The 13,946-nt window shown below is 33.6% G+C and overlaps 1 protein-coding gene across 1 annotated transcript; it reads right to left on the reverse strand.

Moving 5' to 3' along the window:
• Positions 1–525: 525 nt before the first annotated feature.
• Positions 526–942, reverse strand: LOC110667525 (uncharacterized). The gene has a single exon (XM_021828387.2). The coding sequence runs from the start codon at positions 940–942 to the stop codon at positions 526–528; it is 417 nt and encodes a 138-aa protein (XP_021684079.2).
• Between the last annotated feature and the right edge of the window lie 13,004 nt (positions 943–13,946).

A 13,946-nucleotide genomic window follows, 5' to 3' on the forward strand; every position in this document is an offset into this window, starting at 1 on the left:
GGCTTATTTTGATAATAACTTTTGGCATTTAAGGATTGAACTTGAATTCTTCTTTATCATAAAAGATTATCTGAGGGTGAGGCATTATTATATTATTGAGATTAGTGGATTAACTGTTTTTTCTTTTTTTTCATTTTCTTAAAAAATTTAAATACATAATTTAATTTGACTGTCTAATTCTTAAAAGCTATCATGACTAAAATTCACACCATTGGTACCTTTTTCTTTTTTTCCTATTTTCTTATCACCCAAGAGCAAGAACAATATACACACATTTCCTCTGGGTTTTTAGGAGTATATAAGCCAATTCTAATGGGTCTTCACATCAGTAAACATCGTTATTAACTTGATTTGGAATATATTATTTACAAGAAGAGAATTTAATTAAATTTTTATACAATTATTAAAAAATTATATTGAATTATTCTTAAATTTTAACAAATCAACAATAACAAAAAGGCATACCAACAATATGTGTGTACAAAATAAAATATTAGAGGGTGGGGTGCGGGGGTGGCTACTATATTAATCAACTTCTCGAATGCCAAAACAAGGACAGAAGCAACGAATTACGTTGACACCAAAGCTAATAGCAAATCCATAGAACCCAGCTAACCTTTCTCTTCTCGGTGTCTGCACAACAGGCATTCCATAAACAGGATTTGGAACTGTATATTGCTGGTAGGTTAATGGGGTAGTCTCAGTTGCCGATGAAGGATAAAAGTGGTTCGCTTTCCCAACTTCTTGAGATGAGAACCGGGTGTGACATTGGCAGCCCACTTCATTGGTCTGGTCTTGAACCAGCCATGGTGACAGTGGTGGAGCTGAGGGTTGAACTGGACTGGAGTATGAGCAGCAACAGTGACATGGTGGCGGTTGAAGAAAATAAGGTTCTTGATGGGTCTTCTTGAAGAACTTCTTGAGCTTCTTCCATGCTTTCATTTTCTTGATTGGTATGGCTAGAGACTAGAGCCTAGTTTCTTTTTTTTTTTTTCTTTTTTTCTTTTTTTTTAAAGTACGAACGGAAAGAACCACACAAAAACTGCTAACAAAATCTGGAGTAAGCCACCCTTCCTAAATCATGCATTAACCAATGAGAGAAACCAGGCTGTGGCACAATTCAAGTAAACTAAAGCATGGTTATTAAAGGCAGACTAAAGCGTTAAAGGGGCCTTGGAAGTCAGACGTAAGAACTCAGACGTAAGATGCAAGACGACGTAAGATGCGAAGATGCAAAATACGCGCTTGAGTACGATAAAGGCATACACTAAAGCGCCATTGAAACTCGTATGTAAGGCATAGTTTTGTTCAATTTGCCGGGAAGTGACTTTTCAGGAAGTACAATTGCAGAAAGTTACTTTTCGGTGTGAAGAATGTTTTTCTGAATCAGCTTGTTCATAATAATATAAATTGAGCGCATTAGTTATAAAAAAAAATAATAATAAATTTAGAGATTTAATTTTTTATTTTGATATTCATAAGTTTTGTGCTTATAAATTAATTTATCAAATATTTTAATAATAAATATTTTTCTAAGTTATTTTATATCAAATATATCAACTACTTATCAATTATTTATAAACATTTTAAATAATTATTTAACTGTTTAAAATTTTAAATATTTATAATTTTAATTCATAAGCATTAGATAATTTTTATAAATTAAGTGAAATATTTTCTAAGTATAATCTCAATATGTTTGATTGGTATATGAAATTTTCAGGAGGTAAAAATATGTTAATGTAAAGTAACAATGAAAATGATAAAAATATTTCTACTTCAAATATAAGTATAATTATTAAATTATTTTTTAATAAAAATCCAATAAACCTGTAATCAGATCAATGACGCATATTATATATTAATCAACATTCATCTCACATAATAATTAACATATTATGCTCAAAAAAAAAGAAAAAAAAACAAGTAAAGCATAGAAAGAAAGAAAAGTAGGCAGGTGATAATTGAAATTAAAAAAAAAATTAATTAAAAAAAAAAAGCATAAAGATGATAACCCATCGTCAAAAAAACCCAAGCAAAGCATAGGGGTGATAACCAATTAAAAAAAAATTAGAAGAACCGAGAAAGAGATCAAAAGACAAAAGGATAAAATAGGAAGGTGAGACCTTTTTTCTCGTGAACTACTTAGTTAGCCCTGTTTGAGGTTCGTAAGTGAGTTGAATGTACTAAAAAATTAATTCTTTGAAATTTTACATTATGTGATGAGAATATATTTAAATTATATATGATTAATAATTTTACTAATATTGCTATAATTTTAACAACAGTGTAGTTTTATCTCTTACTCGTGCGCTAATGTTCTTTATTTTTGAGAAAAAAAAATTATGTGTAATTCAATAATTTACTTACTGTATAGTCAAGTAAGTGAAAAATCACAACTTCTTTGTGTAATTGTCAACTAAACAAATTAAATTCCAATACTTTTTGAGAATTTAAACTTTCTGAGTTTCTAAATTTTCAGGATTATGTAAAAAATATAATAAATCTCATTATTAATATTAATTTTTTTAATTAATATTAAAAAAAATAAATTAAATATAAATATTTTTCGTTGATTAAAAAGAGGTAAAGTTAATCTTAATCAAACAAGATCTGACATACCTGTGACGCGAGACATAAGACGTGAACTTGAGCACGATAAAGTGTTAAATATGAAAAATTTATCAAAAATAAAATAATAATAATACTAATAATAATAATAATAATAAAAGAGGCCACTTACTGAATTATTTATTCATATGAATCAATAATTCATATGATATGGACATTTACTTTAATTTTCTTTTACACGTAATATATCTTTAGCTTCATGACTAAGAAAAATGACATTATTATTATTATTATTATTATTTTCATTTTTGGTGAAATACATATTTATTTCGCAAAATAAATTATTTCAACACTATTATAATAATTAATTTATTAAAATACAAAACTTATATGGCGTTTAATTTCATTAATTAGATTTTTATGTCGTCTCACTCTTAATTAAAACAATAAAATTTTTCATGTGAAAAATTAAATGAAAATATATATTTTTTTCATTTTGCAAGTTTTTTCCTTAATCACAGACCAATGATTGCAATCATGATGATGATGATCATCATCATCATCTTCCTACCGTCAGCGCTCATCCTTGTTGACCAACATCAATTTTTCATGTCGATTTTTCCTTTTTTTTTTCTTTACGTGAGGTGCATTCCATATATAGCGCTTGCCTTTTAGTATTATTATTATTATTATTATTAATCTCACCATTGGCGTTTATCCTCATTGACCAACCTCTCTTCTTTTCCTTCTTTTACATGCTTCTTGACCAACATCTCTTCTTTTCCGTCTTCTTTGCGTGAGGCGCATCCATGCTTGAGCCTCCATCACCTCTCAGGCGCGCCTTTTATAACTCTGTAACAGCGTACGACTGATGTTAGCCGTAAAATAGCTTCTGCGAGTGCACAAGTCATAGTAATATAATTTTAAAAATAATATCGTTTCCACAGAAAATTGTGTTTAAATTGAAAATAAAATTATAAGCTAATTAGAATGGTAAAATTTAAAGATATTAAAAATAAAATTTAAAAGTAAAATTAGTATTTGAGGAAGTTAAACTAAATCAAATAATTAACTAAATTAATTAGACTAAATTACCAAAATTTAAATTAAAATTGCTAATTATGAAATTGGGAGGAATTAAATCTAAATTCAATAAAAATTAAAGTGATTCTAAAGATTGGATTTTCAATATTGTTTGTATGTGGTTTATCCCAAATTTAGCCAAACACATGAGAATTGCAATTTTGAGGGAAATCAATTCTTAGTTCTTTGAAATCTTTTTCAAGCATTTCAAAGTTGGTATTCATCAAATCAAACCCTGCTTTTACGGTATTTCAAACTTGACAAAAACCCAATTAGAGCTCTAATTAATTTTTGAAAGTCCCCTTAATCCTCTTAGCTTATCTCTAACACCAAGAAAACTAAATTTATTGCAAGATTATCTATCCCAAACATTCACTTTTCAGTCCATCTATCAATGATTAAAACTTAACTTAATGAGGGCCCATTCATCAAGCAAGGCAGCAAGCTCAAAAGTAATAACAAATCTCATTTAAATGACTAAATCAGTTCAAAAATCACAATACAAAACAATATTTACAAACCCATCTCTAGAATCTCAAAGATATACTCACAAATCATGGTTTCAAGACAAACCCAAGTATAAAAATGAAGAAATAATGACAATCTAAACTAAGGAACAGAAAAATCCAGTAAAATGATGAAGAATCTGCTGCTGGAATGTTGCAGAAGGCGTCCCTTTTGCTGCAGCAATACCAGATTTCACGTGCTTCTCTCCTTCGTCTCTCCTTCTCTTGCAAAATCTCCTTGTTTTTCTCCTTGTTCAAAGAAAGAGAAAAAGAAGTTTTTATATGGTTCAGAGGTCTGCCCTAAAATGAGTAAAAAGGCAGAAGATTCTAGAGAAAGTGACGTATTAAATCAGAGGGACGAAAGTGCCACGTCAGCCATTTTCATTAAAACGACACAAGCTGAATCGGTTGTGTCGCAGGTTGTGAAACCTTCTGTCCGAGAAAAACTTCATATCTGACAATGACACAACCTGTGACACAAGTTGTGTCACAGGTTGTGCAACTTTCGGTTTCTTTAACTCAACTTCAAAATTTTGCAATTCAACTCTAATTTCTTCCAAACGGCTGCTCAGATCAAAATACACCAAAATTCTCCAAATTTAACCTACAAAGCAAATTAATTCCAAAAATTAAACTAAGAAGTGTAAAAATGCAAATTTGACTAAATATATGCTAATATCTATAGTAATAGCTATGAACAAGGGTAAATTATGTGCAAAAATTATACCTAAATGATGATATAAAATGCATGTATCAAATTCCCCCATACTCAAACTCTTGCTTGTCCCCAAGCAAAAATTCATTAAAACTCATTTGAAAGGGAATAGAATCAGTATTTGAAAACACAAAAATCACTAATCCAAACCACCAACTTACCTCTAGCCACCAACATTCCAAATTTCCACCAGCAAAGCACAAAGAATAAAGCAATCACTCTCAACAATTACAGAATAACTAAGAATTAACCAATCAACCCAAGCAACAAATACCAACCAGCTACAAGAGTTAATTGTGCCTAAACAAACCTAAATGAAATAGATAGCCGATGTGTCTCAAATAGATGGTGAGTAATGTATAGAGGATTATTATTGCCAAACCCATATGCAAGCATAAAAGATCTAACTCTGCTAATGTAACAAGCATTTTTCAAAGAATCATTAGGTCTTTTAAGGGTTGTAATAGGGTCAAATAAGGTAAAATTATGGTTAACAAAGAAAGGGAATAAGGAAAATAAAATATGAGAATAATATTAATCATGAAACTAAAAGTGCATCCAATATTCTTTTTTTTTTTAATCATTTTTTTAATAATATTTTTTTTTCTTTTAAATCAAGAGGAAAGAAATTCACAATGAATCTCAAGTGCTATCACAATAATTATATAAAAGGACTACTTTTTATACTCTTTTAATTTTGTACTTGTCCCTATTTCATGTCACACCCAAAATTACCTTTGGGATATTTTGGTGACCCTTTTTTTTTATCAGCTTTTCACAATTACTCTAGCACTTTTCAAAATTTTTCAATCCTCCAAGTTTTTTTTCTATGTGCACTTAATTGCTAAAATATTATTCTCACAAATAGGCGGTAGTGTTTAGTTTTTATGGCTAGGTAAATGATTTGGGTTCCAAAAAAATTAGAGAATTAAGGTTCAAGGGGGGGTTTGCAAGGGTTGAAATGAAATTAAGGTAAATATGAGATTTAAAATATGAAGGAATGCCGAAATCATATTCTTATCAAATGCAAGTTAAAAATTTCGCTTTGAAAGATCTAATATGCTTGTTCTAGGAATGGTGAGACGACAATGACCATTTTCTTCCTTAAAGGCTTATTCAGACACTCAAAAACTCAAAATAACTAATCAGAATCTGCTTACCAAAATGAATATATTAATTTCAGCTATTAAGTAAGAGAAAGAATAATGCTTAAGACTTTGTACCCAATTGGAAACTTTCATTCCACTAACCATCTAAAGGCAAGTTAGATTGCTTAAATAAGCAACTTCTGGAATTCAAAGACTGGTTTAAAAAATCTGAAAATTTTAAATGAATAAATGAAATGCATAAATGTATAAATGTATAATGAACCTATATGCAACTAAGTATGCATAACTAAGTATATGAAGCTATATGCAGTGTATATATGTGAATATGTACAAGTATGAATTAATGAATGAGTATGTCACTATATGCAAATGAAAAGGAAAAATAATTTTTACAAAAAATTTACCCTCTCTCCCATACTCAGAATGGACATTGTCCTTAATGTTAAAAGATTGCAAGGGATGGAAAATTTTGGCTATAAATTCAATGAGTTCTCTCAAATACTGTGCAGAAAATAGGTGGCTAATATGTGCATAAAGAATGGATATGTAAGCCTAAAGTGGATAAGAGGTAACCTATTTCATAAGTGGTAGCACAACTTATGCTGAAAATGACACAAGTTGATATAAGAATTGTTACCTCATTGAAGGTGCAGCCAATTTAATTAAATAAAATTTGGATAGCTGCTGCACTCATTGCAAAAGAAATAGTGGAATGGAATCCATTAAAGCAATTAAACTCAAAAAGTTGAAATAGAGAGGTTAAGCTTCAAAAAAAATATAACCATGAGATACCCACTCATCAAGTGAAATTCCGAAGTAGCATATCAAAAGCAAGTGAGAAAAGCACTAAAGATTCAAAATAAAAAAAATGTACTTATAAGTAACTAAAAAAAAATGCTGAATAAGCAAATGTTTTAAATAAAAGAAAAGTAACACAAGCAAAATATTAACTAAACAAGTCGCTAAAAACACTAATTAATGAAGCAACTAAAATAAAGACATGAAATATGTAAACTGAAACTAAAAGCTGATCAGTTACGAATGATAACTCCTTTGCCCTTGCCATCTGGTGGAGGTGGTGGTGCTTTTGGTGGTTGCTGTGGAAAAATGATGCTCAAAATGAGCGCCTGGTTAGTTTCTATCTGCTCTAGCTTAGCTCGCATGGCTTTTAACTCGTCTTGCATTTCAGCACTCCTATCTAAATATATATCAGCTAAATCCCTTAATGTCTGAAAAGAGACATCTGTCATCTGACGAAAGGAGTAGATCTCATCACTGAGATTCTCCATGAATGTCAGGAGGGTTGCCATGGAGGGTCCAGAAGCTGTTGATGAAGTAGGCTGTGTAGCTGGTGGAGCCTGGCATGGAGGTTGTGTAGAAGGCTGCTCAGATGGTGAAGAGGAGCTAATTGCAGTAGGGGAGCCTGGTGGTGTTGCTGCTGTTGCTGGAATCTCATAAAGCTGTGTAGCCTCATTTTTAACACAGAATTTTTGGTTGGCCAAATGAGGTCCATCCAAATACAGCAAGCTAGTTGTGATGGCAGCACACCTATGAACTTGAGGGTCAAAACCAAAATAGTGTGCAATGGGTGTGACCAAACCTCTAAACACAATCTTATCAGTACCCCTAGTAGTTCGATGGAGCACATGGCGGCAAAAGTAATAACCAAGTGAAACCTTTTTACTAGTTTTGGCACACCACAAAAAAAAAAAAAGATCATACTGAGACATTGTGCCAACACTTGCTCCTCTTCCTAAAATTGTGTTTGCAATTAACCTTTGAAGCAATCGCAAGGAGTGACTCTCAATTTTAGAGGCCTTACTGTGCCCAGGTTTGAAAACACCTGCTAAGGGTGCTATTTGCTACCAGAATTCATGCCCATTATAGTCCCTTCTACTGGTAGGCATTTTAATCAAACCATCAGTGGGGAACCCGAATATATGATGAAAGTCATTCATGGACAGTACCCTATCTTGACCTAGGCATCTAAAGTTCATTGTCAAGTTATGATCCAATTCATATTTATGCTTACTAGTGGATAGGGAGGCCATAAATTCCTGTACTAGAGTGGGGTAAACCAATTCCTTTTTATGAACAAATCTCACCCAACCCAAAGCATCCAACAAATTCTACATTTCATCATATATATTCAAAGACTTAAGTGTAAACACATCCAAAAATCGAGTCTGAACAATTTCTTTAGTTTCAATTCTTGTCTTATTTTTCTTCATTTTGGCAGTAGGCAACACCCATTGTCTGGCAGTAGGTACAGATGAAGGAATAGTGGGGTTACCTGAAGATTTCCCTGGGCGCTTTACCGCTGATCTCGGGATTCCAATGCGAGCACCAGGTATGGCAAAAGTAGGTGGCTGGACTGGTTGAGGCTGGGTGGGCTGTTCGGGTTTCTTTCTCTTTGTGCCGCTTGTGGTTTTGTGTGGCTTAATACTCTTGGCTTTCTTCTTCTTGTATGTACCAATAGGGGCATCACCAGAATGGGCTGCCGGCGAGTCAGTATCCATGGGGTGGGTGGGTGGAGGTTGTGGCATAGGGTGTGAGGAATAGGGAGGGGAGTTTTCGAAGGAAAGAGGGGAATCGGTCATGGCGAAAATGGAAGAGAGGGAGCAAAAAAAAAAATGAGGAAGAAGAAGAATACGAAGGAGTAGAAGAAGAAGAAGAAAAATGTGGTTGTGGATTGTGGATGGCGGAGGTTGTGGCCTGAAGGAAGGAGCGGCATGGGTTGTGTCGGGGGTTATGGCGAGAGAAAGAGGGAGGTAGTGGGGTTATCGGGTATGGGTTTGGGTTGATTAAAATTGAGGGGTTTTGAATTTGGTTATGGGCTTTGAGTTTTGGTAATTAGTTATAGGCTGTTGGTAAAAAGAAAATAATAATGGGCTTTTGGGTATGGGTTTAGTTAAATGGGCTATGGGCAATGGGTTTGGTTTAGTTAGTTAGTGGTTTTTTTAAAAAAAATAAAAATGGGTTAGTGAGCTTTTTGGGCATGGGGTTGGTCGCGGGCCCATTCTGGTGAATTGGGTTGTCAACCTACAAAACCAAATAAACGACACAAGTTAGAACACAGGGATAGAAGTTGTGCCGGAAGTTGTGAAACTCTTTGCCCAAATTGTGTCCAGTGAACAGAAGCTACGACACAACTAAAATCGATTGTACCGTAAGTTGTGAAACCTTCTGCCCAAATTGTGCCCAGTGAACACAAGCTACGACATAACCAAAATCGATTGTGCCGCAGGTTGTGAAATTTTCTACCCAAATTTGACAAAATTACACAGTACCTTAAAAATTGAAACAAATTAGATTTCAAGTGATCAGACCTTCATAATATGAATTCTAATTGCTCAACCTGCTATGTTCATCAAACACTCATTAAAAAATTTTCAAAGCACCAATTCACACATCCACATTCAAATAATTTTCTTTTTAAGCAAAGATGACAAAGTTTGGAAAAACTTCCTCTTAAAATTAACAAAAAGAGCAATGAGTCCTACAAAATCCACCGGCAAATATTCAACAATAGAAAGATGAAAAGTACAAGGGAACAAATTTAAAACTAAAATTTAAAGCTGAAATTTAAAACTAGAACTAAAATAGAATGACTAATGCTCATTTGCTTGCAATGAATTATATCCCATCTGCACAAGAAAATCAGAACAATGTCAAATTCTAAATAAAGAGTATAGAAAAACTTAAAACAAATATATGAAAGAAATAAAAAATCAATGAAAAATTGTGGGTTATGGCCAGAAATGCTAAGTTTAGGTCTTTAGTTTGACCTTACTCAATCAAAATTTTATGGAGAATGAGAGAGATAGCAGGTTGCTATCTTCTCAATTGGCTCACCAACTGAATAATGCCTCAACCTTTGCCCATTTACCTTGAAATTATCAGATTTTTCACCAAAAATTTCCACAGCACCATGAGGGAAAACTTTTCACAACTTTAAATGGACCTGACCACCTTGATTTTAATTTTCCTGAAAAAAATTTCAACCTTGAATTGAATAAGAGCACCAAATCTCCTTCTTTAAAGTCATTTTTCTTGATATCCTTATCATGCCATTTTTTAGTTCTTTCTTTATAGATCCTAGCATTTTCATAAGCATCAAGTCTCAATTCTTCTAACTCATCAAATTGCAAAAATCTTTTGTGTCCAGCAGCTTATAAATCAAAATTGATTGCTCTTATGGCCCAATAAGCTTTATGTTCTAACTCTACGGGTAAATGTCATGATTTCTCAAAAACTAACCTATAAGGTGTAGTTCCTATGGGGGTTTTAAAGGCTGTTCTATATACTTAAAGAGTGTCATCTAACTTAAGGGACCAATTTTTTTTAGACTTGCTGACAGTTTTCTCCAAGATTTGCTTAAGTTTTCTATTTGTGATTTCTACTTGGCCATTTGTTTGAGGGTGATATGGTGTGGCAATCCTATGCTTTACCCCATACTTTCTCATCAATTTTTCAAATTGGTGATTGCAAAAATGGCTACCACCATCACTGATTATGGCACGTGGGGCACCAAATCTGGTCAAAATAAATTTTTTCAGAAATTTCGTCACAACTTTTGCATCATTGGTAGGTGTAGCAATAGCTTCTGCCCATTTAGATACATAGTCCACCCCTACCAAGATATATTTATTCCCATAAGAGGATGGAAATGGCCCCATGAAATCAATTCCCCACACATCAAACAATTCAACTTCTAATATAGACTGTTGGGGCATCTCATCTCTCTTGGAAATATTGCCTACACTTTGACACCTATAACACTTGCTTACAAAGTCTCTCACATGTTTAAACATATTAGGCCAATAAAAACCTGATGTCAAGACTTTTTCAACAGTTTTTGAGACACTACAATGACCACCATATTCAGAGGAATGACAATGGTAAATAACATCATTTATTTCTTCCTCTGGTATACATCTCCTAATTGTTCCATCATTACATCTCCTAAACAAAAGTGGCTCTTCTCAAGAATAAAATTTAACATCATGCAAAAATCTTTTCTTTTGCGGCCAAGATAAATCAGGTGGCAAGACACCACAAAACAAATAATTCACAATATCAGCAAACCATGGAAGTGCAGATTTGAACACATACAACTGCTCATTCATAAAAAAACTCATCAATTGGCACAATATCATCATCTTTATTTTCAGTTTTTATCCTAGAAAGGTGATCAGCCACCACATTCTCAACACATTTTTTATCTCTTATTTCTAAATCAATTTCTTGAAGTAACAAAATCCATCTAATCAACCTAGATTTAGCTTCTTTCTTGCTCATTAAATACCTTATTGTTGCATGATCAGTGAAAACTATTACCTTTGAGTTGACCAAATAAAAACGGAACTTATTGAGTGCAAATACTACCGCAAGGAACTCCTTTTCAGTTGTAGCATAATTAACTTGAGCTTCATCAAGGGTTCAGCTTGCATAGTAAATGGCATAAGGTTTTCTATCTTTACGCTGGCCAAGGACATCTCCAACAGCAAACTCGCTTGCATCACACATGATTTCGAATGACAAAGTCCAATCCGGGGGTTGCATGATAGGAGTTGTTGTTAATGCCGTTTTTAACCTGCAAAAAGCAACCATACAATCTTCATTAAAATCAAATTTAACATCATGATTCAAAAGATTTCTTAAGGGTTTAGTAAGTTTAGAAAAATCTTGAATAAATCACCAGTAAAATCCGGCATGTCCAAGAAAACTCCGCACTCCGTTGACAGTGGTTGGAGGGGGCAATTTTTCAATAATTTCTATTTTGGCTCTATCTACTTCTATTCCCCTATTTGAGATCAAATGCCCTAAAACGATCCCCTCTTGGACCATAAAGTGGCATTTCTCCCAATTCAACACCAGATCATTATCAGCACACCTCTACAAGATTTTAGATAAATTAGTCAAGCATAAATCAAAATTAGTGCCATATACTGAAAAGTCATCCATAAAGACCTCCATAATTTTTTCAATAAAATAAGAAAAGATGGCCATCATGCACCTTTGAAAGGTGGCAGACGCATTACACAATCCGAATGGCATCCTTCGATAGGCAAAGGTGCCATAGGGACAGGTAAAGGTAGTTTTTTTTTTTGTCATCAGGATGGATTGGAATTTGAAAGAAACCAGAATATCCATCTAAGTAAAAAAAATAAGAATGTTTGGCTAATCTCTGTAACATTTGATCCATAAAAGGAAGGGGAAAATGGTCTTTTCTTGTAGCATTGTTCAACTTCTTATAGTCTATGCACATTCTCCAGCTTGTAACAGTTCTAGTGGGTATCAATTCATTAGTCTCATTTTTAACAACTGTCACCCCACCTTTTTTTGGTACAACATGCACAGGACTAAATCACTCACTGTCAGAAATGGGGTAAATAATTTCAGCAGCTAGTAATTTCAGCATTTCTTTTTTCACAACATTCTTCATTGTAGGATTCAATCTTCTTTGGTGTTCAATAGAAGGTCTACTATTTGGCTCTATGAAAATCCTATGCATACACACTGTTGGACTAATTCCCTTTATATCATCAATTGTATAACCCAAAACTCTCCTATATTCTCTCAAAACTCTCAACAATTTGTCAATCTCAATATCAATCAAAGATGCATTAATTATAACAGGATATGTTCCATTGGGTCCAAGAAAAGCATACCTGAGGTTGGAAGGAAGAGGTTTAAGATCTACCTTTGAGGCATCCTCTACCTTTAATGATGGTGGTTTAATCTCCAAAGTTTGCATTTCTTCTAGCTGAAAAATTGTGGCTTCAGAGGTTTCCAAGTGTTGTGCAAAAGCAGCTATGTTGTGATTGTCATCATCAATGCTCCCACCATGGACTAAGCAATTTTCAAGAGGGTCTTGTGGATAGCTTTTTCTGAAATGCTCTTGAACAATCTCATCAATATTGTCTACCCGCAAACAAGACTCAACTTCTTTATGTTTCCTTTTCATAGCTGGATTGATGTTGAATATCATTTGATCATCTCCCACTCTAAGTGTCAATTTCTCGCCCTTTACATCAATTAATGCACCAGCTGTTGCCAAAAAGGGTCTTCCCAGTAAGATAGGAATTTTTGTGTCTTCTTCCATATCTAAAATGACAAAGTCCATCGGAATGTAGAATTTCCCAACCTTGATAGGCACATTTTCTAGAATGCCTTCTGGATACTTAATTGAACGGTCATCCAATGAAAGATACATGTTTGTGGGCTTCAACTCTCCCATATTCAACTTCTCATATATTGAAAGTGGCATTAGGCTGACACTAGCTCCAAGGTCACATAAGGCATTTGCCACACAATTATCACCTATATGACAAGGAATGGAAAACACACCCGGATCTTTGAGTTTGGGAGGTAACTTCTTCTGAATTATAGCACTGCATTACTCTCCCAAGTTGATAGTATCATAATCTTCTAGCCTTCTCTTGTTGGCAAGAATCTCCTTAAAAAACTTTGCATAACTTGGCATTTGGGATAGTGCCTCAGTAAATGGCACATTGATATACAATTTCTTTAACACTTTAAGGAATTTGCCAAACTGTTTGTCTAGCTTATGCTTGATGAATCTTTGAGGGTAGGGAAGGGTGGGCTTGTAAGGCTCAGGTGGGATGTATGGTTTCTCTCCCTCATCTTGCTCACTTTTGCTTTCTTCTTCTTTTTCATTTTTCTTGCTCTCAACTGAATTTTCTTCTTTTGTGCTCTCTTTTTCTTCTCTCTTGTTTTCACTCTTTTGACCAACTTTCTTACCACTTCTCAAGGCCACAACCTTACATTGTTCATGAGGGTTTTGTGGTTGACTAGGTAGTTTGCCATAGGATTTACTTCCTAATGAGCTTGCTTGTTGAGCCAATTGAGTCTCCAACATACGATTGTGGGCTTGTAATTGATCCATGGTTTGTCTCATGTGTTGCATTTCTTCCTCCAATTTGCTATTCATCTTGC

The sequence above is a fragment of the Hevea brasiliensis genome, chromosome 8 (assembly GCF_030052815.1).
Source record: "Hevea brasiliensis isolate MT/VB/25A 57/8 chromosome 8, ASM3005281v1, whole genome shotgun sequence".
Lineage (NCBI taxonomy): Eukaryota > Viridiplantae > Streptophyta > Magnoliopsida > Malpighiales > Euphorbiaceae > Hevea > Hevea brasiliensis.

Coding starts and splice junctions, on each gene's coding strand:
- LOC110667525 (XM_021828387.2), bottom strand. CDS start 942: ATGAAAGCATGGAAGAAGCTCAAGAAGTTCTTCAAGAAGACCCATCAA.